The sequence below is a fragment of the Microcebus murinus genome, chromosome 3 (assembly GCF_040939455.1).
Source record: "Microcebus murinus isolate Inina chromosome 3, M.murinus_Inina_mat1.0, whole genome shotgun sequence".
Lineage (NCBI taxonomy): Eukaryota > Metazoa > Chordata > Mammalia > Primates > Cheirogaleidae > Microcebus > Microcebus murinus.
Genome location: NC_134106.1, coordinates 53,923,475 through 53,949,021, shown reverse-complemented (window position 1 = coordinate 53,949,021; position 25,547 = coordinate 53,923,475). Strand labels below are relative to the sequence as shown.

General features: G+C 40.2%; 1 protein-coding gene across 2 annotated transcripts in view; it reads left to right on the top strand.

Annotated features, from left to right (window-relative positions):
• The window catches only part of SPRED2 (sprouty related EVH1 domain containing 2), a 110,508-nt gene that overhangs the window by 65,828 nt on the left and 19,133 nt on the right, over positions 1-25,547 (top strand). For both annotated transcript variants that reach the window (XM_012764947.3, XM_012764948.2), the window contains exons 2-4: positions 12,592-12,769; positions 20,471-20,639; positions 23,152-23,216. In XM_012764947.3, the coding sequence (XP_012620401.2) occupies positions 12,592-12,769; positions 20,471-20,639; positions 23,152-23,216 (412 nt within the window). The remainder of the gene's footprint in view (positions 1-12,591; positions 12,770-20,470; positions 20,640-23,151; positions 23,217-25,547) is intronic.

The following is a 25,547-nucleotide window of genomic DNA, read 5'->3' as shown; positions in this document are numbered from 1 at the left end:
ACCACGCCCGGCTAATTTTATATGTATATATTAGTTGGCCAATTAATTTCTTTCTATTTATAGTAGAGACGGGGTCTCGCTCTTGCTCAGGCTGGTTTTGAACTCCTGACCTTGAGCAATCCTCCCGCCTCGGCCTCCCAGAGTGCTAGGATTACAGGCGTGAGCCACCGCGCCCAGCCTAAGGCCATTTTTTAAAACACGAAGTTTACAACGGGACCAATGTTGAAAACGGACTTCGAAAGTCATTTGGACCCTACCCCTCACCTCACCTTACATATGAGAGACACTCAATGGTAGAATCTGTGGTATCTTGCCCTGTTGTGAGAAGGAGCTACGTGATAGAGGTTAGGTCTCCTGGCTTCCAGCACTAGGTATACTGACAGATCCAAACACAGACTGGCTCTATTGGTGCGACACTTTGCCAAGATGAATAGGACTTCCTTCCTGCCCCCCTCTTCAGCTCTGTCATTTTTTCACATAGCTGTGCTATCAGTGATACCTCTTCATTTCTCCTTATAATTCCTTTTACAGTCATTAAATTTTAAGGGACCAATAAGAATAACTTCTCTTATATGCTTCAAAACACCTAGCTCGGATATGGGAACTTTTGCCGCAACACAGGGCCCTTTAAAAAGAAAAAAAGTGTGGGAAGGGGGTGGTTATAGAGACTGGATCTTAGTCCTTCACTTGTCCCTAATGTCAGGGACCTTGAACAAGTTCCTTCTGCAGTCTGGATTTTAATTTCTCTGACTGAGTGAGGGTAGATTCTTTCTAGCTTAAAAGGTGTTAACTAACTTGAAGACCTAAATTTTACCTTCAGGCACACCTCTATTCCACTCTTCATTTGGGGAACAAAGAAGCAGTCCCACATTTTCCAGGGGGAATAAATGCCTTCAGTGTGTGTTGTTTTTTTGTGTGTTAGCTTTCTATCTCTAAGAAGGGAGATGGCAGAATCCCAGGAAAAAAGGAACTAAATAAATTAGTAATTCTTGCCACCTGAAAGGGCACCCAAGTCCAGTGGGTCAGTTGGGGAATATCAACAGTGAGGCTCTTAAAAACCCTGTCAGTTTATGCTAGCATGACTTTCTTTCCTCCCCAGGGGTAAATTATCACCTTCTTTTGTTTGAAAACAGGTCTTATTAAGTGCTGGCTTGTAAAGGATTTTGTAGGTTTAGAATTTGGTATTAACATAGTGTGGTAAAGTAATTTACCGACCTTTTGATCATGGTTTGCTTTCATGGAGCATATAACAGGTAAAAAATGGAAACTATGACCTCAATCGAAGGAAGAGAAGTAACCAGACTTTTGAATACTATTATCAGCATCTTTATAGATTTAGTATTGATCTCAGTTTAAAATATAGCACTATAGATTCTCTCACTCTTCCTCCTTATCAACGTTTTCAAATGTTCAGAAAAGTAGAAAGAAATGTACAGTCAACACCCACATGCCCACCACCTGCAGCTAGCATTTTGCTATTATGCTTTATCACACACCTACATATCTATATATCCATCCATCTCTGTCCAAGAGTCCACTTTTTTTTAATGCATTTCAGAATAAGTTGCAGATATCTGTTTGTTTCTCACTAAACATTTCAGCATGTGGATTATTAAGTACTCTCTTCCTTTGTTTTCTCCAATAATGAGAAAGAAAGCAAAAATACTCTGAAAAAGTCAGGCACAGAAGTTCAAGGGCTGTAGTTTAAAGCCCTGAATTGGAGATTATTAACTTTAAACAACTCCCTTTGCCACTTGTGTTTTGAAGTACCAATTTTTCTATTACATGAACACTTTAATGTGGTGAGAGTTAATTTTGTTTAGTAATCTGACATTTCCATTCTCTGGCCTTTGGGGTCTAAATGTGGGTCGTAAATACTGGTTTTGGAAGGGTGTGTAAAACAGAAAATCAGAAAATCATTGCTTTCAGAGTAAAAGTAGAAGAAAGATTTCTTTAGGGGTGGGTTATTTTGTTTGTTTTAAGTTTGAAATCCTTTGATCTTAATTAATTATGAACTCCCCTGAACTTTAGGGTCAGTAAAGCAGACAGACAATAAAAGCAAAATCATAAACCTAGATTCGGACTTTGGCCTGTCACCTCCCAGGACTCCCTTGTCCCTACTTCACACTGTGTAATCACCCAGAAACTCAGCCATGTAAAACAGATCATTTCAGTCTAAGAAATGGATTCATTCTTTTTTGGTTTAAATAAAATAACTTTCTTTTTTTTTTTAAGTAAGTTTACTCATGTCAGAGTTGCTTACATTTTGGGGGTTTTTGACCAAAACTCAGAACTACCTCCAGTAGATGCTTGAATGTTAATGAACTATTACGATAAAAACTTCTCATAATTTCCAAAAATGATTTAACCTTAAAATATTCTTGTTAATATTACAGAAGTTATGTAAAATGCTTTTAATAGATTTAAGAGTACAATAAAACACATATATACATATCTATATTTATCTTGTTCCTTTAGTAACAGTCTACAGCAGATAGGATTCCTGGATATAACTGGTTTAGGAGAGAGGAATGGAGGCAGAAAGGGGGACATGGCCAGTTGGGTTTGGAAGCCTTATCTGGTATAGGTGATTTGCCTTGGAAGGAAGAGCCTAAATCTGAATTATCCACCTTGTGTTCATATAATCCTCACCTGGGACAGTGCAGAGAATCATTTGATGCTGGGTTAAAAAAAAAAAAATCTAAAAAAAATTTTTTAACTATTTTGAATTTAGTGGAATTAGAAATAGTTTATGTTTTAAAATTGTATTGCATTTACTTTCAAATCTTAGGAGTTGTTGGAGGGTAGTATGAGTTTAATTTCTTAGAGTCAGTGTTTTAAAACCCAGATATAATTTTAAATGCATTCCAGAGCCTTCTCTTACGATCATTTACCTGCTATACAGATGCTTGACTGATACATAGGTCCTAGCTGGTTGGCCAGGAAACATGCCTAGTAGCCTCTGGCTCCCTGGTGCCCCAGGCTTGGAAAATTAGAATTTCTGCTATTAGGATTATAGCAGAGAGTTTTCAAATTTCAAGAAAAAGTTGTTACCTTCTTCCAGGAGTCCTCAAACTACGCGTAGCTTGCGGCCCAACTCTCCTGGGCCCACAGTACGCATGTGTGGAATGTGCGCTGCACTCTCTAATGGCCCTCCAGCGGTCTGAGGGACAGTGAACTGGCCCCCTGTTTAAAAAGTTTGAGGACCCCTGTTTAACCGATGGTAATCAGCAGACTACCATGCCTGTCCTACCATCTCCAGGCTTGCCCTCAGCCCAGCTCTCCTTGGCTGGGTGCGTCATTCACCTCAAGAGGTACTTGCACAGGAAAGCTATGTTGACTCAGGGAGAGTTGCTAAAGAACTATTTTTTAAAATCTGCCTTAGATACAACTTCTAAAATTGCCTTTTCAGGTGCTGAAACTAAGGTTTCCTTCAGCAAACACTTCATTGCCCATGTTTAAAACTGCCCTGTGTTACAGTTTTAGGTTGTGCCTGAGCAGAACAGCCCTAATGCCTTTATCTTTATTGTGCCCCAAATATAAGCGATCAGTCATCATGGATACATTCAGTATTCTTGTGGTTTCTGGATTTAGGTGCTGAATTTAAATGTTGTTGGAAAGGTTTATTGGCTTTGGTTTTTGTTTTTTTTTTTTAACTATATAGTCTGTCCTTCAGACAGTTTGATATATTAAAGTAAGTAACATTAAAAGGTTTTTTATTAAGACTTTTATCCAAAAAATGAGAGCAATATCAGTAGAATCCAGCTGAATCACTGTTTTCCTGTGCAGGATTTATGCTTGTTCAAATTGCAGGAGATAAATGCTTAGAGGCAAAATTAAAAATTGTGTTTCAAACACAGTAGTACAGTGGAGTGAGTGTAATACAAATTTGTAAACCTTGCTGCAAAGGAAACCACAAAACCAGCCTTTTATGAGGTAGCTTCCAGTATGCGTGGGCATTGCTATGCCATGGGCATCGCCCCACCTTCGGTTCACTCCATGCAGATTTGCCCCCAGAATTGGGGCTCTCTCGGCAGGGGTGGCGCCAGAAGCTCTGACTTGTATCTGCCCAAGTGGGTTTTCCAAGCCCACGAGAACTGTCTGTCATTGCTCCCTGGCTGCAGGGATGTCAGAGGATCTCTAATTGCCTGCTGGTATTTCCCCAACTATTTCCTCAAAGGCCTTTTAAGCCTCTGTCAAGCTTGCGTGTTTAACTTCTAGCCCCGATCTTTGTTCCTTTGTGTCTTTGCTTCATTTCCTTTTCTTGGCCATTATGGGTCACAGGACACAGCAGCAAAGAAAGAGGGAGAGTACAGACTCAACGGCACACTGCCTGGTACCCACCCCTGCCTTGGGACAGCCAGGCAGAGCATGCATTCCACTCCCAAGGGCGTCTGCAGCACAGGTGCTGCGACCCCTTTGCAAGAGAATGTTCCAGAATGTGGGTGTACCTTCTGCTCTGGCTCTGGTGGCCTGAAGGTGCAAGGTAGCACCCAGAGATTGGGAAATGTGTACATTTACAGTGAATTGAGATTTTTAAAAATATATATTATGGATGGAGGCACATAGCTTGCTAAATCAGCAGCATATGTTAAACAAGGTATGGGCATATATTTTAAGTCAGAATTGCTAGCTTATAAAAATAGAAGTTCTCAGCTTATTAAAAAAGGACTATTTTTATATTAAAATTTCAGTAGGGAAATAAAAATGCTAGAGGTCCACGTCTAATAAACTTTTACTTGCTAGGATTGGTTCTGAAGAATGATTTATAAATTATTAAGTTTAATAATCATCTATATTTCAAATATTAGTTGTGCTACCAGTGTCTTTCATGGTAATAGAGGAAACGGCCCCTTTTAATATGTGCACTGGAAAATGATGTGTGGGCGAGTAGGTTTATTTACATGCTTCATTGTAGCTAGGTAGCATGAACAACAAAGATGCCAGGCTTATCCGAGGCATGGGAGGATGAGGATGGACATGCCCCTTACCTCCCCCTCCAGGGTAGGCTAGAATTAGGACACAGAGGGCACTAGTGACCTTGCAGGACAGCAGAACATACTGGCTTGTGGTGCAGGGCTACAGTAAGGATTCCTAAAACATTTTCTGCTGGCTTTGCTCACAGATTCCAAATTTAACACAGAGTGAAGGAGGAAAACCTATTCACACCCTTTCTGGAGCTCCCACAACGTAATCAGGACCACTGGCTTTCAGCCTTATTTGTTCCTGGATGAAGGTTACATCCCCACTCATTGTAAGGCAAGGGCTGCCTCCCACACACACACAGCTTGGGCACCATGTTCTATATTGGAGTTCCATTCCTAAAAACTCAATTCTGCACCATTAAAAAATACCTAAATTGATAATGAAGATAAAACATATCAAAGCTATGTTGCAATCCTGGGGGGGGGGTTATTTGCATGGGCAAGATTAGCTGTAGTATTTTGGAACAGCAGGGACACAAAATTAGGCTGCAGAGCCTGTTTTCTCTTCTTGGTAAATCTGGTCATTAGCATGGTACCCTGGCACTGTGAGTTCACATTTAGGTGTTAGTACCTGTTCAAGTACATGGCTTCTTTTACTAGCAGATACTGAGGTAGGGCAGTTTTGAAGATGACTATCCATCGAATGTATATTTTGTAGCTGATTTTACTAATGGTAAATAACTGTGGGGCTCCTCTCTGTGACCTTCTACTCTCTGATCTTAGCCCACTTTTCACCCTTCCCAAGTCTGATGTCGTGCAAACCAGTTCTCTTTTTGAAGTAAACGTTTAATGTCCAGAAAATTTCTTCTTTCCTTCACAATGCCGTTTATCAGTGTTTGAGAGGAGAGCTGGTGCCTTTGCCACAATTAGCCACTGCCAGATGGGCATCTTTGCTATGGAGTCTTTCTACCATGGGCATTGGTGGGCTTTTCCTAACACTTTTCTGTGATAGCCTAACCTAAGCATACAAATGGTGCATATTTTGGTAGTGACTGTAGAGGCCTTATTTCCTGTGACATTAGGCATGCAGAGTAAGTGTTCTATCTTGAGTGGCTTATACAGAGCAGAAAATCATGCTACCACTGAGCATAAAACTACATTATGTATAACTTTCCTTGCCCATAAACTTCAGAATATATAAACTTCTAAAACCAGAGCAATCCACTTTTAAAAAATTCTTAAGTAGTTAATACTTTAAAAAATGAACACCCACAAAACCACTACTCAATTTAACTAATAGAATATGACCAGTACCTTTGGCTTCTCAACACACTCGATTCTTTTTAAAAAGATCACTAGACATACGTATTTTCTACACACATACATTTTAAACATGTAATTCTATGAAATCAAAGAGGCTTTATAAATCTATAAGCATGAGGAAGACTGGGGGCGGGGGATGTGATTAAAATAAAGTGAGTGTGCCTGGTTGCCGGGAGAAGTTGGTGTTATATTTGGCTCAGCTGGCGTCTGGGAGTTGGGCTGGAGAGGCTGGGATCTTGGTTAATCCCTCTCAAGGTCTGGTGAAGTGGAGGAGAGTGGAACAAGGAGGCTGGGAGGAAGTGCATCTAATGTTAAGCATAATGGAGAGATAAAGGAGCCATGTAATCAGATAAGGGCTGGCCCTGGGAAGTATTTACGGGGGATATAAAAGTCTCAGTCTCCATCCTGCAGCGGTGGGGGTTGGTAGCAGAGGCCCAGGTCCCAGACAGCATTTCTTTCCTCTGCAGGTGTGCCTGCAGTGGACACACCTGGCCTTTATGAGCCTGACTTGCATTGATAATTGCTGGAGGTCCAGTTTCAGATTTTCTCCTAGTGTTGAAAGCCTGGCAGCTTCCCTGTCCCTCTGCTCTCTGACAGCTGATGGGGGCAGGCAGTATGGAAACCCACTCCTTAGCGGCCTTGGAGGCTGCTGTTTAAAGGACTTGTTTTTGTAATCAAGGTCAGCCTTTCTGCAAAAATAATGCTGGCTACAACTTATCAAACTTCTCTGGATGTGGCACTTGACCTGTATCGCTGCTTTTAATCAGCAGGGTAGATCCCCTCTGTGCATCTTGGAAAGGAGGAAAATGCAGCTCAGAAAGAGGTTTCCTCAGCTACTGAGAAGGTCAGGCCCTTCTGGCCTGTCTGGCCCTGACGCGTGCATTCTGTACAGGATGCGGTGCTGCCTCGGCACCGTTTCCTACTGTCCTTTGGTTTACTTCTGTAAACACACACAGGGCCTGCTTCGAATCTGGAGAAAACTTAGAACTTAAAGGCCTGAGATCTGAAACTTTGATTTGGGGTGCTAATCCCGTTTTGAAATTTTTGCTTTGTTTCCCTTCCTATACTGCTATGGGATGTCTCCTGCCTCGTTTACATATGAGTGATCCAGTAAGTCCTGTTTTTACAAATAAGCCCACATGATATGAACACAAAGCTTTTTCCTTAAAGAAACCACATTTAAATGGAAGCCCCCCAGTTCAGCTGATTTTACTTTTAACACGCTTAAAGAATATGGTATTGTTTGAGTGGTGGTCGTCAAATACCGTTTGTAATGACATTGATTGTTTGGGGCGGTTCTTCTCAAGTGCAGACACTAGGGCTCCATTCAGTTGATGTTTGGACCCACATCTCGAGCTTCACCAGGTCCTCACCAGTATAGCAGTTGTCCATTTCAGAAGCTTTTAAAAAAAATGTTTTTTGGGGGAGGGGGGAAAATGGGCATTTATTGAAACCTTAAAATCTGTACCCCCATAATATGTCAAAATAAAAAATAAATAAATAAATAAAATGTTTTGTTATTTTTGACAAAGATAGCATGTTTTGAAATTTTTTCTAAGGCATACCAGCAGCATTTTCCTTGTGCAACTTTAAAAAAATGAATCTCCCTTACCCTTCCTGCTCCGTTACCCGCCCCCACCCCAAACCCTGCATCTGTTTTAAACAGATGTTATTTAATTCTTTCCAGAGAGAGGGGGAGGGAAGGTGGAAAGGGAGTTTTCCTCCTTTCTATCTGTTTGGTAGTAGAGTTCATTGTGGTGTCTGTTCTGGGTGGGGTGAAGTGCCTGAGTAACGTAAATACACCACAGATAGGAAGCATTTGGCAGGCGGCCATGCAGCTGGATTATCCAGACATCCTCCGCAACTTCTAGTGCCACACTTTATCCCCCTGCCTTGTTTTAAATAGCCGGATGCCTCCGTTAATGCTGGCTGTGGGGTTGTTGCCGAGGAGACGAAGGGGGCTTCTGCCCCTTGAGCCCCCACCCCACACAGAGAAGTCTGCCCTCAGGAAGGCAACGGTGGGAGGAATTGAGGCGGGAGAAAGGATGCCACAGAGGGGCAGCCCTTGTAGTCTGAAAGCAGAGGGTAGGATATTTTATAAAATCTCTGATAAATGAGTACTTGTTTTGGAAGTAAGTTTATGGCACCAACATAAATAATGCAGCCTTCCCTTTTTCATGTTTACTCAATCCCCTCAAAGAAAGGGAGACTAGCACACAGCTGCCACACAAAAAAAGGAAAAGTGTTTTTAACAGGAGGTGTGTAGAGTTTCAGTTCTTCACCTTGGCCATTTCCTGTTGAGATGAGCCCACAGGATACTCACAGAAGATCTGAAAAAGCTGTGTTGCACACTACAGAATTGCAAATCCTGGGGCCCCTTAGTTTTTCTGACATAAACAAGGTATAGGAAAGAAAAACGATGGCTATTCTCTAAAATTGTATGCAGTTAATCTAAATAAATGTTATAAAATGTTCTTAATGTCTGGGATCTAGAGGAATATCCATGAGTATGAAATGAGTGGATCAGTAATATATGTGCATGTGTATCCTGTGATTTTTGTATGTACTTATATAATACAGAACCTGTGATTTTTATTCAATTTTCCTATTAATGAGAAGGAAATCTTTATGGTTATTCCAATAACACTATTGTGGTTCATAAGCAAATGAGTATTGAACACTTTATATTTTTACAGGGAATCTGTTAGCTGCAAATATATTTTCAAAAACCTGTTTATATTATGTATTTAATCTATAGGGATGTAGCAGTGAACAAAAAGGGCAAAGTCCCTGCTCTTGTGGAATTTATATCCCAGTAGGTAAACAGATGTGTCATAGGGCAAGCATTGATTTACTAGCATGTAGAAAGACAAAACAGGGTGAGAAGATTTAAGAGGGGTGGCTTTACATAGCGTGGACAGGGAAGTCGTCTATTAATATGATGAAATAACCTTGGGCAGAGACCTGAATGCAATGAAAGAATGAGCCTATTTGGCGTGTGTGGAGTAGGGTTTTAAATAGAAGAGACAGCAAATGCAAAGGCCCTGCAGTAGGAGGGTGTTTAATGCACAGGGCCATCAAGGAGTTGTGGCACTATAGTAGAATGAGCAAGAAGGAGAGTAGTAGGGTAAGGCCAGATTTTGGCTTTTACAGAGTAATATAGGCTACTACTGGAGTATTTGTTTGAGTAGAGTGTGGGGATCTGACTTACCATTCTGTTTTCCGGGCAAGTTGGGCAAATGTGGGAGTAAGGATGCCAATTGGGAGGTTATCGCAGTCATCTCAGTGGAAGGTGATGGCAGCTAGATCAGGTCAGTGTTAATGGAGGTGGTAAAAAGTAGATTCTGAATATATTTTAAAGAGAGAATCAGAAGGATGGGAAGGTGTCAGAATCAAGAATTCACTCTGAAACATGTTGGTTGAGATGCCTATTAGATGCTCAAGCAGAGAAATCATAGGCCGTTGTTGGTCTTACTGGTCTGAAGCTGGGGAAGAGACCTGGTTGGAAATGTCGATTTGGGCACTGTTAGCATACAGAAGGTAAGTAAGTGGAGGAGTAGGCCCCAGCTTGGATCGCGGATGGTTTAGCCACAGTTACAGGAGGAAAGGCAGAGGGAGTACTAGTACAAAGTAGTAGGCATGGTGGTAGGCACAGGTGCAAGGTCTCTTCTGATTGTGTCTCCTTTCTCAGTGACGGTAAAGTAAGCCCACCCATCATCTGAGAGCAAGTGGGTAGGAGGCTGTGTGAGATAGTCTTTGTGGGGACAGATCAAGGAAATGTAGCAGGATGCCAGGTGGCACTTAAGGACCCACCTGAGGTTAGTGTTCATGACTTTAAAACAAGGCCTCTAAGCATAGTAGAGTGGAGTTTTTTCCTCTCACCATGCTCAGCGGCCTGGGAGGGAGCATGTAGTAGGTAGATGTAGGATTTAAGCGGGTTGGGGTCGTCCCAGGCAATGACAGTAAGGAAAGAGAAGGCAAAGGCTCTAAGATTGTGTGCAGAGAGATTGTGATAGACTATGGAACTTAGGTTGGGTAGAGAATCAAGTGAGCACATGAGGGGGTCTGGGGAAGAGGGTTAAAGTGATCAGAACCAATACATTGTTGGTCCCAGTGGGGTGAAGAATTATTGGAGTCTGGAGAGAGGGAGCTGCAAAGTCAGGAGATGGTTAGAGAGCAGGATGCTTAAAATTGAGGTGGGGCCAGGCACTGTAGCTCACGCCTGTAGTCCCAGCACTTTGGGAGGCCAAGGCAGGAGGATTGCTTGAGCCTAGGAGTTCAAGACCAGCCTGGACAACATAGTGAGTCACTGTCTCTACAAAAAATTTAAAAATCAGCCTGGTGCGATTGTGCATACTTATAGTCTTAGCTACTTGGGAGGCTGAGGCAGGAGTGTCACTTGAGCCCAGGAGTTTGAGGTTACAGTAAACTATGATGGTACCACTCCACTCCAGTCTGGGTAACAGGGCAAGACCCTATCTCTAAAAAAATAGAAATAAAATAAAATTGAGGTGGTGCAGATATTGGTAATGACAAATCAAGGGTTGACCTAGGCATGAATGGCTATGGTTAGGTATGTAAGACAAGGGCATTGGAGGGGAAGAATCCCAGAAACTGAGAGGCCAAGGAATTAGAAGGATCTTCAGAGTCAATAACAAAATTATCGAGAATCATGGCAGGGATCGCAGTGGAGAGATGGAGGGACGGTGAACCCAGGTGCTAAGGTCTTCAGGGAATGAGGGGGGTGACCTAGAGGTCTGTAGAGATTGAAGAAAGGTTGTGAGGGGCAGGGACAGGTGTGTGAGCTTAGAGGAACTGAAACCAGAGGGAGGGCAGATAGGCTGCAGCCGTGGTAAGCGCCCTGCCCACATCTAGGCCCAGTCTAGGCCCAGCGGGCAGAGATGTGGGAGAGAGCGAGCAGCCTCCTGAGAAAGGGCCATGGAGGAAGGCCACGGAGCCTCAGCCGAAAGCACATTTCCTTTTAGGTTAGGAAGGTGAAAGGAGCATATATGAAATAGCTAGAGTGGTCAAAGTCACAGGGACAGAAAGTTGAATGGTGGGGGAAGCAGGGAGTGGGAGTTAGTGTTCAGTGGGTACAGAGTTTCAGTTTGGGATGATGAAAAAGTTCTGCAAGTGGATGGGGGTGATGGTTGCACAATGATGTGGGTGCAGGTATTAATAACACCACTGAACTTACACACTTAAAAATGGTTAAGATGGTAAATTTTATGTTGTTTATAATTTGCCTCAATAAAAAAATGAAAGGAATGGTCAGAGGAGGGGATGAGGAAGAAAGGGGAATGGTGGACCTCGGGGAGGACAGCAGGGAAGGGGAGCTGGGTCACAGTAGAGGGTGAGCTGTTGGGGTCATGGAAAGTCCAGTGGCTTTGCCTTTGAGTGTGAGTGAGGTGAGCAGGGATGTAGGGCAGAGGGACTGTCTCTGTGGCCTCTGGCAGATCTTGGTGGCCAGGCTCTGAGCACTGGGGACAGTCTCCCCCAGAGGATTGTATGTTACTCTGCGTCTTTGCTTCCCTAGAATCTGGCACAGCGCCTGGCATATACGAGACGTGAATATATGTTTGAATGAGTAAAAAATGAATCCTTTCCAAAGAAAGAAAACAGCAAGTGAGAATGTAGTGGCCTTGCTGAAAATCATATAATATTTCCCCAAAAAGTAATGAAGAATGAAAAGAAGCTAGAGTTGTTCTCTGGAGGAAAAAGAGGATTTTTGACAAATGTGCAAAAGAATTTATTGCGAAATTAAAGTTTTAGACTGGAAAAAAATAAAATCATAAACAGAAGGCTACAAATGTGTAAAGAATTATTCGAATTGAAATATTTTCCCACCTATATAAATGATTTCATGGTGAATTTGTGATTTGGAGTAGATAATTCTATTTTGTGTTAAATAAGAATATTAGCTTTATAAAATGTTAAGACTTGGTCATTCATTGTCAACTAAGTTTAAAGGGTTGAAGCCATGATACCATCTTAAATTAATTAAGCTATAGAGACTGTAATTGCAGAGATCAGCTTATTTGTTTTATTATTAATACTTATACCCTGAAACTGGAGAATATTTTACCTGCATACATCTTCAAAGACTCACAAGTATTTTTTAATTACTAGGTATCTTTTTAAAATGTACTTTAATATTCAGTTTAAGTGTCTTGCTTTTTCCCTAAAAGTTGATGGTTTACCTTTTAAGTTTGCTGCCAGGCATAGAGTTTTCTTTTGACGAGTCCAGAAAAGTGCTGGCTGGTGATCAACTTGAATTGTGAAACATGTTCTGCAGCTACCAGACCATTGTCATGCCCCATTCTTCTTGTTGTTGTCGTTTTAGTGACAGCTATATTGTGCGTGTCAAGGCTGTGGTTATGACCAGAGATGACTCCAGCGGGGGATGGTTCCCACAGGAAGGAGGCGGGATCAGTCGCGTCGGGGTCTGTAAGGTCATGCACCCTGAAGGCAATGGACGAAGCGGCTTTCTCATCCATGGTGAACGACAGAAAGACAAACTGGTAATGGCAGACATACAACACATGGGTTAAATTAGCAACAACTGATTTCTTTACATTAAATCTTAGCCCTCTTCCCGTAGGTATTTTTTTCTTCTTTCTCTGACTTCAAACTCTTGCAAAAGCTTCAAAAGTTAGAACTGTGGGGCTGGTGCCAAATTGCAAAACATGACTCTCCCTTTCCAGCAAAGTCTCTTTTGACCACACATGGTATAACTTAGATGCTTAGTAGTATGTTTGGCTGTCTTGTTTGCGTCTTTGATTAATGAAGATGTCTTTCTGTCATTGTAACAAGGTAGTCAAAACAAAAGTGTGTCTTCTGTTATTATGAATCACAATGGTACTGAGCTGTGAAGTCAGAGTTTTTTAACTGTGGGGTTTATCGTGGAGCATGTCATTGAGGTTTGTAGGATGGAAGGTAAAAATGCAAAGGCAAAGAGGGTGTCACTTGACATTTGGCTACTTCTAAGTAAATGTTTGTCTAAAAGATACTGTAGCTTTTATTTCATAAGCTAATGAACATGTTTGGAAAAAGAAAGTAACAAAAAGTAGTGATATCACACTTCTATAATTATACATGCTTATGCATAAATACTTAGGAGAGTAATCTTTAGTTCAAAATGTGGTCTTATGAAGGAATTTGAATGTCCAGTTCTGTGTTATGAAGGAATCTATATGATAGGAAGGAAAGTTGAATGTCCAAATCTATTTTAAATTAATGGCCCTAAACACAGAAGAACACTGCCTCTGTGTTTGATCATGGAGTGTATACTCCAAAGCCAACAGATGATTCGGAATGTGCAGGGTTGTACAGGATCTCACAGAGAAAATGTAAAGATACCATAAGAATATGTCAGTGTTACATTTGAGACCCTTTACAGTGGCATCTGTTGAATTTTATGTGTTAAGTTTACAAATTTAATCTTCTTTTGCAACCACTTCTTATAGTTTAAAAAGTTACAAAATAGATAAGACAGAGCAATTTGTAAATGCTATATATGGATTAACAGAAATGCTATTTCACACTTGATTCATTTCTGAAAATTTAAAGAGGAAATATAGTGAATTTTAAGAAGTATCTATTCAGGAAATTCCTTGCACAATAGTCAAATAATTAAACATTCTTGTTTATAACATTTTTTCAATAAAGGCAATTTAACCATATTATCAATAAAAAGGAAAATGACTGCCATTTATCTAGCATTTATCATGTACTAACTATAATGCCAGCCCTTTGGTTAGGTTGTATGTATCATTGTATCCTTACAGCAGCCTATATAATTGTAATTGAAGAAAAAATTAAGATTCAGAAAGATTCCTTGTTCTTGGTGTGACCCATTTTGGGGGGCTTAGAACTAGTATTTGATACTCTATTACTCTGACTCCAAAAATGAATCAGAATCGCACATACACAAACCACCTTTAGCCCTTTGATGTAGGTATTTTCCCCCTTGTACTTTTTTTTTTTTTTTTTTTAATTTTTAGAGATGGAATCTCACCATATTGCCCAAGCTGGCTACAAACTCCTGGGCTCAAGAGATCCTCCCTCCTCAGCCTCCCATGTAGCTGGGATTACAAGTTCACACCACTCTGCCCAGGCATATTTTTATTTTTACCTAGCTATAATCAATTGGTAAACAGTTTTGTATCTCATTTGTTTTCCCTAACATTCTCATAGGAAATTTTCTATATTGTTGATATCCATTTGATGTTTAATTGTTGGCTAGCTCCTTAGTGTCAAATATTAACATTCTTTCCGACTCCCCGAACCCTCCGTATTATGAGTAGACACCAATGTGCATTTTTCATATTTATTATTTTTTGGAATAATTTGGGAGGTGTCATTTTCATGACACTTTGATACATATCCAAGAGGCTGCTACAAGCATAAGAATTTCCTTTAACACATTGAGGGTCATACATTTTAAATCTTTACCGATTTGATAGAAGAATAGTGGTATCATGAGATAAAACATTTTTCTGTTGTAAACTGTTTTCTGTTGTAAATAGTTGTAACTGCTAATGTCCTTCATATATTTACATATTGGGGCCTTATTTTTGTTCTTAATATGTATGCCATCTTGTATAATAATGATATTAATCTTCATCTGACATATTTGCTGCAAATATATTTTTATAATCTATTGTTGCCTTTTTATTTTAGTTGGTGTTCTTTTCCTACAAAGTTTTGATAGAAATTTTTTTTTACTTTTTTCCCCTTTTTATTTTTATTGTTGAGCTATGTTAGCAAATTATTTTATCAGAAGGGTTATATATATTTTAGAGCTGTTTTTTTTTTCTTGGTTTTTCTATGGTTTGTCATAGACTATTTCAACCTAAAATGGCCCTTTAGGTTGTCTAATCCAGCCCCTTAGTTTTATAAACACTGGTTCTTACCAGTGACTTGCATAATAATTATAAACTTTTACCATTTTGTTTGAGGTCCTTAATATACATAACCTCAGTTAAATTCCTGTAACATTCTGAAAGGAGTAAGATACTATTATCTCCATATTATAGTGGGGAAACTCAGTGCCCCAGAAATGGTCTGGGGCATGCAGTCATTGGCAGAGCCCGCAGTAGAGCCCATTTCTTTGGGAAGCCAAAGCCTAGTTTCTTCATACTGACTCTTCCTACTAATAGGGCAGTCCCAGTCCTCGGTCCACCCCCATGGAGCTGTGAACCTGCTTCCATTGTTGCCATTGTAAAGGACAATACAACCCTAAAAGCATACCTCAGCCCCTCCTCCATCATGTTTCTTCATCTCCCCATCCCTCTTCCCATCCCTTTTACGTTCTGTGACTCCACACTTCAGGGCTTTTATATTTGCTAGTACTTAAGTCACACACCCATACTCCCTGCTCTACTTCTCCATCTTTCCATCCTTCACCTTGCCTGTTTCACACTCTGAGGAGAATTCTGGGTTCCTATACTCAGTGATGTGTAGCCCCTCCTCCAGCCCCATCCCCATGACACTCACACACAGATACACACACACACACACACACACACACATGCAGACTCTTCCTTTTGCCTGTCAAGCTTCTGTAATGCAGTGCTTGTCCCCACTAGAGAGGCTGGCTTGTTGAGGGAACCCCCACAAAAGGTGAGATGGCGAGGAGAGGATGGAAATAATTTTAAGAATACATTGGATGTGTAGTATCAAGTTCTAGTCTTCCAACCAGAGCATGCAATGCTCTTTCTGATAAAAATAGTGTTGCCAGTAGTTTTTCTAGTGTATTATAGTTCTAGAATCCAGCATGTTATAGGGGGGTTTGTTTGTCTATTTATTTGTTTGTTTGTTTTTAACTACATATTATTGAGGCCTGTGAACTGAACTGCCGTGTGTCTGTCAGAAAAGTTTCTGTTCCAGACACCCATTCACAAATAGTCATTGAGATAATGTTTTGTTAAATTGGCAACAAGCCTAAGAAATTATATGCAAATTAAAATTTTCTGGCCTGGCATGAGCCATCACACCTGTAATCCTAGCACTCTAGGAGGCCAAGGAGGGTGGATCGTTTTGAGTTCAGGAGTTCAAGACCAGCCTGAGCAAGAGTGAGACCCCATCTCTACTAAAAATAAAAAGAAATTAGCTGGACAACTAAAAATATATAGAAAAAATTAGCCAGGCATGGTGGTACATGCCTGTAGTCCCAGCTACTCGGGAAGCTAAGGCAGGAGGATCGCTTAAGCCTAGGAATTTGAGGTTGCTGTGAGTTAGGCTGATGCCATGGCACTCTAGCCCTGGCAACCTCAAAAAAAAAAAAAAAAAATTCTGAGTTGCATCTTACTTTAGATGGATTAGAGAAGTATACTCCTTAAAAAAATCCTATGAGAAACCACTTTGTAAAGATTAATCACAAAATCTAAACGGTTGATCATTCCAGTTGTTGCCCTTGTATAGGTCAGAGAACATTCTCATGTAACATTTGGTGAGAATTTGAGCTGACAGAGCTCTTTGAAACACAATTTGGCAAGATTTTAATTTTAAGTTTTTATTTTTTGAGATAGATTCTCACTCTGTCACCCTGGCCAGAGTACAGTGGCATTATCATTGCTTATGTAATTTCAAACTCCTGGGCTCAAGGGATTCTCCTGCCTCGGCCTCCCAGGTACAGGCCACTACGCCTGGCTTTTTTTCTATTTTTGGTAGAGACAAGGTCTCGTTCTTGCTCAAACTCCTGGCTTCAAGCAGTCTTCCCACCTAGACCTCCCAGAGTGCTAGGACTATAGGAGTGAGCCACTTTGCCTGGCCAAGAATTTTAATTTTAAATGTGCATATCTTTTTACCTAACAGTTTGCATCTAGAACACCATCCTATAGAAAAAGGCTTATATACAAAGATTTATGGACATCAACAGTTCTTAAACTTTTTTGATCTCAGGATTGTTTTACACTCTAAAAATGTATTGAGAACCCCAAAGAACTTTTGTTTTGGTGAATTACAGCTGTTAATATTTACTAAATTAGAAATTAAAACTGAAATTTTAAAAAACTCTTAAACAATATTGTTAATATAAGTAACATTTTTTTTTTTTGAGACAGAGTCTCACTTTGTTGCCCAGGCTAGAGTGGAGTGCTGTGGCGTCAGCTGCCTCAGCCTCCCGAGTAGCTGGGACTACAGGCATGCACCACTATGCTCGGCTAATATATATATATATATATATATATATATATATATATATATATATATATATATGTATGTATAATTTCTTTCTATTTATAGTAGAGACGGGGTCTCGCTCTTGCTCAGGCTGGTTTCAAACTCCTAACCTCGAGCAATCCGGCTGCCTCGGCCTCCCAGAGTGCTAGGATTACAGGCGTGAGCCACCTCGCGTACTGCCTATAAGTAACATTTTATGACAAATAATCATTTAAGTGTTTTCCAGAACAAAAGTAATTCATGAGAACAGTGGCATTGTTTTATTTATGTTTTTGGAAATGTCTTTAATATCTGGCTTAATATAAAATCGCTGAATTGTATAGTAATATATACTCCTGCTTTTGACCTGTTGTAATATGTTACTTTTGGTTGATATATATGAAGAAAACCCAGCTTTACACAGATATGTAGTTGGAAAGGGAGAAATATTTCAATAGCCTTTTCAGACAATTATAGATATTCTTCTTTGATTGATAATACACTAAAAATCTACTCGTAGTAGTTTCTTAAATGTAGAATCTGAAACCATCTCAATGAACTTTTCATACTCTGTCACATTAAAATTCACTGGTTTATTTTGTACTTTGGATCTTTTTTATTCACACCTGATTTTGTAACATCATGCATTGATCATCAGGAAAATAATGGTTCACTGAGTTAAGCAGATATTCCAAATGTTGACATATTTGTATTCTATAATCTCAAAAAATCACATTTCTTATTGCCACTGACTCATTAGAAAAGTCTGCAAATATTGGGAAGCTATCCCAAGTACTAATTTTCACTTGCAGTATATAAAGATGTAAATTGCATCATTGTCTGTAAAAGTGATCAATTACAAATTACTGAGATGTCCACCTCTCTGGAAATAGAGAGGTGTTGAGGATGGGAGGGAAAGATGAGTAAGAATGCAGCCTTCATATGTTCATCTAAATTACTTAAATCTTTTACAATGTGTATTTCTCATGTAGGTTTTTTTAAAGCCTGCAAAGAATATAATCACTTGTTTTCTTCTCATGCATCTTATTTAAAAAGGTATTTTAAAAAGCCTTTCTCAAGTTTTAAGTTAATGCCTCATGGTGTGTGTGCCAAAACTTCACCAGAGGGTTTATATCTGTTATGAAGATCAAAGCATCTGAACTTTTTCATTTTTATTGTTAAACTTAGATACATAAAGATTCAGAGGACAAAAAGAGATGGTATCTGATTCCCCTCCTCACTTAGGTGGCTTCACTTACTTTACTTAAACTTTTCTAAGAAAATATATCTTTGGATAATTTTAAAGTTGGAAAATGTCAACCAAAGACTTAATTTTTTTCACCCTGAAAATATGGAGAAACTTGGAGTCTTTGTTTTTACAAAAAGTTTATTTTGAGACTTTCTATTAAGACTATTAAATTCTAAAATAGATAACATTTGTTAGTTAAATCCTTGGTTATTTGGATTTCCCCAGTTTGGAATGGGGCTGGGCTGACATTTAATCATTGCACTATTCTTAGGGGAAAATGGCCATAATAAGGAATTTAATCATAAATAGAATTGTGTGAGGGAACTGTTGTCCTATTTCAATACAATGTAATAAAGTTAACTGCTTGGGACTGCTGTTTGGTATGCCAATTTGAATATTCTCATTTATTTAAGTTAGGGAACATTTATTAGGGAGCATTTAATTTCTTTTTGCTTTGATGTAATCTTGAAATTTGTACTCCTTTAAAGATATTCTCTAATTTAAATTTTAGTAATTGAGGCAGGCCTTTACTCTTACCCTTCACTTACCCTTCTAAATTAATAAGATCACATGTGTTAAATGCAGAGCTTTGCCAGAACAAGATCAGGGCTATTAATACTTAGCAGAATCATTATGGCATCTATAATGAAGCTATAGGAATAAATATTATAAACAGTGGGGTTTTTTTAATGAATAAAGAATGAAGTTTACATTCATGTGATTACAGTGCTTTTATTCTATAATGTTGAATGATCTTTGGTGTCTTTATTGACAACAGCACTGTGCTAGACACAGGGAGTTATTTTATAAGACACCTTGACCTTTTGTAGTCTGGCTGGGGAGCAAGACCAATATACATGAAACCATTAGAGTATAACATGAAATCAGGTACTAAATTGTGAAGATGACAAGAGGCAGAACTGGAATAAATACAGGAGTAAAACCTGATGGTGGAAATATGCTGGACAATGAGTGTGACCCTGTGGAGTTTCTCATTTACTTAGTGTTTTCAGAGCATGTTCATGATCTCATTGATAACACTGGTGTTATTTCCATCTTACATGAAAAGATCAATATACTCAAAGCTATAGCTCAGTAAAAGCCAGTTCTGAGACTAAATTGCTAGAAACTTGGAGATTGTAATAGTAATCCTAATGTAACATTAAGGGTGGCAGCTACTGAAATGGGGTTGATACAAAAAATGCGGAAGGAAAAATGGAATGGACTGGGTGATTGGTAATCCAGGGGATAGAGAAAGCAGAGGCGGCAGAGGTGACCACAGAGATCTTTTGCCAGAATGAGCAGAGAGGGGTTGGCATTGCCAGACAGGGAGAAGTTAGGAGGGGAGAGACTAGTGGCAGAAATTTCAAAGCAAACTAGTAAATTTTCAGCTTGTTGGATTTGGGGTCATGGGGAGTTGCCCATTTGGACAGGGAGGGAAAACTTAGAGCCATCAATACAAAGGCCCCGACATAGAAGCAGTAAACCTGGAACGGTGCAAGCCCCAAGACCTGGGCATCAGCTTGGTGCCCCACAGTCAGGGGCAGGTGGAAGGGGAGTAAATGGGAGGAAGAAGAGCCTGGTGATGGAATTACAGCCAGGACAGTGGTAATCCCCAACACCAAGGGACTAGAGGTCCACAGGCAAGCAGAGGCTTCTTCTGAGATAGACAGACTCACAGATGTGTACAGGAAGGGGATGGAGGGTTTTCATTAGTTGCCACCAGTGATGGTTCCTAATTAGACTTCTGTAACCAGACATCATCATGGCTGTTCCACAAGTAACCAGCCTGTGTGTTTCCATCCTTCAGGTGGTATTGGAATGCTATGTAAGGAAGGACTTGGTCTACACCAAAGCCAATCCAACGTTTCATCACTGGAAGGTCGATAATAGGAAGTTTGGACTGACTTTCCAAAGCCCTGCTGATGCTCGAGCCTTTGACAGGGGAGTGAGGAAGGCAATCGAAGACCTTATAGAAGGTATTGAACTTGCTGCTGCATTAATAGTGGGACTACAGAAATACGCCAAATTCTTTTACTTCCAATATAGTCTGCCATCATGTTTTTGTGGTTTATTTGTGGGAGGGTTTGGGGTCAGGTCAGTAGATGCCAAAATTTTCAGAGCGTCCAGGAAGAGGAATTAAAGAGACAGTGTAGAGGAAAAGATGGCTTTCAGAGTAAGAAATTATCTCAATTGGTTTTTAGACTCTATTGTCAAAAAACAAGCAGGCAGGTTCTGGATTGCCATATGCATGTGTTTTTGACTGATTTCACCTTGTCCTGACTTGAAAGGCTTTGGTCTGGTCTGTCTTGGCTCAGAAGTAGAGAATGGATTCTAGCGGGCCCAGAAGGCTCCGGGCCTACCCACTGTCCTCCTGTAATCAGAGGCCTGGGGTGTACGGCTGCCACTGTGACCTCTGGAGCCCTGGTTTGGTTTAGGCCTTGGTCTATGGGTGAGTAGTAGGCATTGCATCACATCTGATGAGGACCTAGAAGGCCCTTGGGCAGTCAGTTCTCGTGGTGGGCTTGGCTAGAGTCCACAGATGCAAACACACAAATTCTCCACTTTACATTCTATTATCAAATCAGCGGGTTAAAGGTGCCATAGCCAGGGCCCTGTGAATAAGGAAATATGAAGCAAGGCATGTTAATGTCAAATTCAGAATTTGGGGAAGGGAGTCACAAAAGAATGTATGTTTCATTTGTTTATTAAATAAAAATGTTCTGAAGTCATTTTCATTAGTGGTTTTGGAGAAAGAGACTAAAACAAATCTTACAAAAATCACTTAACATTATTATAATTAGTAGTAAAACCATTCTAGTTAGAACATGGATCCATAAACAGCAACCATGAGATAGCCAAAAGGAAATAATAAAAACTAGTGTTCACCTCATAGTTTTTACATAATTGGCAAATATTTAAAAGGTTATTTTGTTTGTTTTTTGCGACAGAGTCTCACTCTGTCACCAGGCTAGTGTGCATTGGCACCATCATAGCACACTACAATGCAGCCTTGAACTCTTGGGCTCAAGCAGTCCTCCCACCTCAGTCTCCTGAGTAGCTGGGACTATAGACCCACACAACCATACATAGCTAATTTTTCTATTTTTTGTAGAGACAGAGTCCTGCTGTGTTGCGCAGGCTGGTCTTAAACTCCCAGCCTAAAGGGATACTCCCACCTCAGTGTCCCAAAGTGCTGATATTATAGGCATGAGCCACCATGCCTGGCCTAAAATGTTTTTAAATAACAGTTTTTAAATGTTCAGTGAGAAATATCTCCTGTATTATTATTGATGGAAGTTTGTGTTGTGTCTATGTACTTAATCACTGAAGGTACACACAAAATTTGATTGTCCTATTATAATGTTTTTCTCTATGTACATTCTACCTAGCTGTTTTCTATCAAACTTGCCTTAAACATTGATTGATTAGACTGATTCAAAGAGCAAAGAAAAATGCTGAAAGACTGACCAATAGGAATTGCACAGAGGGTATTATGGGACTGTTGTTTTTCCTCCTGCAGTGCCTTGTTGGAAATTTCAGTATTTTTCATCCCTTTCTGAGCAGTTCTTTTAATTTCAATTTTATGTAATAACAAAACATTCTCTAAATGTACATTTTAGAAGACCTAACCAAGAAAAGGAAAAGATAGAGAATAAATTTCCCTTTTGGTATATCTGTCATGCAAATTTAAATATGTTTTTCTTTTGGTCATTTAAGTTGATCCACATATTACTGGGTGCTATTGCAGGGTAAAGTGAGACAGTTATACTGATTTGCACACCAGAATGAAGAAAAAGGTGAATAAATAAATAAATTGAATTTTAAAGACCACGTGGTTCCATGATGGGAATAAGCTGGGTTTTTTGACAAGAGCCTTAATTTTGCCTAATAAAGCAAAGAAAATTCACTGGTGCCCTGGTATTGCAAGAGAAAACTTCCTTGCCTGGCCACTGGCTCCCACAACCTGGAATTTAAACTACAATATATGAATTCGGAACTGGAGACAGGCATACAAGCTATTTAGTCAAAACTCCCTCACTAGTCAATGAAAAGGCCAGAGAAGCTGAGCCCAGTTCATATGGTGAGATTGTGGTGGGTCTAAGTGGGGACTCCCAGTCCAGTCTTCCCACGACAAAGCTGGCACCTCAAGGCCACTGCAGGAGGCCACTCAATGTGCCCCTTGGAGGAATGGGCAGGCTCTCCCCTCACCTGCATAGTGCCCCTCTGTGTGCTTATTCTCTAGTGGCCATTGCAGAAGTTTGAGAGATGAATGGGGAACAACAGTAGGCAAAGTTAATTTAGGGAGCATCCTGCCTGGCAAGAGTTAATTAAGGAAGATAAATTAAAAGCACTTAATTCCCAAGTAACATGTTTCTCCTGGTGCTTCACATGCAAAAGGGAATGTGGTCTTATACTCTTTTTTTAAAAATGATTTGTTTTAACTTATCCTCTTGGGAAATACTTTTTATTACGTTTTTGTCTTTTTAGGCTCAACAACATCATCTTCCACCATCCATAATGAAGCTGAGCTTGGTGATGATGACGTTTTTACAGTAAGTGTCCTTTGTCCTTTGCTTTCCAGATTAGTTGATGAATAATCAGAGAAAGATTCTGTTTAAGGACATGAGAGACACTTTACAATGTGGCATTTGCTATTGCTCTTTGGAAGCCATCAGAGAGATCTCTGTCTTGGCACAAGTCTTCCTGCGCTGGGTTTGCCCTGTTGGTCACACTGCAGTGCTGCCATCTGCCACACAGCAAAACAATGTGATCTGTCCAAGGTTCTCCCCAAGTCTTCTCTCAGATTTAGGGTGACCAGCTGCCCTAGTTTGCCTAGGTCTGTCCTGGTTTGGGCACCAAATGTCCCTAGTCCTGGGAAACACCTCAGTCCCAAGCAAACCAGACAATTGGTCACCCTATTTGGGGTCTTCTGTTAACATACTTCCCTTCCTGGCATCAAGGGGAAAAACTAGAAGTACTCTTCCTGATGAGTCATTAGCTGTCTGATAAGAAAGGCCTGAAGGCTGATTTAAAGTTAGGCTCAAGTGTGCTAAGGCAGGAAAGGGCCTAGATGTTTTGACACAGCTTGAGTTAATGGGATGTGACTGAGGACAAAATGATTTCTCAGCTTGCTTCTTTAGTTAAATCCTATTATTCTAGAGCAGGGGTCCTCAAACTTTTTAAACAGGGGGCCAGTTCACTGTCATACAGTTGGAGGGCCAGACTATAGTTTAAAAAAAACTATGAACAAATTCCTATGCACACTGCATATATCTTATTTTGAAGTAAAAAAAACAAATGGCAAAAACACCCACATGTGGCCCGAGGGCTGTAGTTTGAGGAAGCCTGTTCTAGAGGTTAATTAATAGATAGTTCATTGAAAGTCTACAGTGTGCTTAGAGCAGCAAGTTGCTATTGTGCTCTGAGCCTTGACCCACAATAAGAAAAATGCATTTATCTTGTGACCCAACACACACATGCATCAATACTTATCTGGAACGAAATAGTACTTCATATTCTGCATTCTGACTTTTTTCTCTGTTTCATTTTCTTCCTTCTTTTATCAAAAAACTTCTCAAACACACAGAATATACAGAAAAATGTAAAGAATAATACAGTGAATACCCATACACCCTACACCTAGATGGAAGAGTTATAACATTTTTGGCACATTTCCTTGATCTGTGCGAGTGTGTATACTCACACACACAGGTATGGGCCCACATACATGCGCGCCTGCACACACAGAGATAGTTTTTGCTGATCTGTTTGAAAGTAAGTTACCCCTCAGTACTTTAGCTTGCATCTCCTAAAAATAAGGTATTCACAAATGAATTTCAGGGCAGTGAGACTACTCTGTATGATACTATCATGGTAGATACATGTCATTATACTTTTGTCCAAACCTATGGAGTGTACACCACCGAGAGTGAACACTAATGTAAACTGTAGGCTTTGGGTGATAATGATGTATTAGTATAGGGTCATCGATATAACAAATGTACCACTTTTGCAAGGGTGTCAATAATGAGAGAGCTGGGCATGTGTGGGATCAGGGAATATATGAGAAATCACGATGCCTCCCACTCAATTTTGCTGTGAACCTAAAACTGCTCTAAAACATAAAGTCTAATAAAAATAATAAAAAATAAGGCATTCCCCTATACAACCACACCACCATTATTATCCCCAGGAAAATTAGTAGGAATTTCATAATGTCATCTAATATCCACTTTATAGTTATTCAGTTGTCCCAAGAGTGTCTTTTGTAAGTTTTTATTTCATATTTTAAAATATCGAGTGTAGTCCATTAAATTTGTTTACCAATGCACTCATGGTTTGCAACTAGTGATTTGAAAAACTACTCCTTTGGGAATACAAAGGTATGTAGCCTTGGCTCCAACACTCAAGGAGTTAACAAGATGGTTTGCAGAGATGAGATTGCCCCATGAGGGACTTAGAGACTGGCACACACCGTGTACAGTAGTCTGGTCAAGAGATGAGAGTGCAGTGTGGGGTCAGAAAAGACCTGGGGGGAAGGGGGTGTGCGGCGAGGCTGGACTGGACCTCAGTGGCATTTGAATGAGGTTCAGGAAGGGGCTTCAAGACCGGGGAGCCACAGGGACAAAGGTGGAAGCAGGACAAAGGTGTGCGTGCTGAGTTGCCTGAACATTGCCAATCCCAACCTTACACAAACAGAGCATGCGTAGGGGTTTCAGGAAATGAACTCACTTGTCCTCCCTTGGAGCGGCTGGTGTGATGTGGCTCTGAACAGGCTTCCTATAGTGCTCCGAGCAGATCCTCTCAACAGTTGGCATGTTGCTTGTGTCTGTTCCTTTGTCACGTTTCGAGAGACAAACAACAGCAGGCAGGTTAAAAGGTGG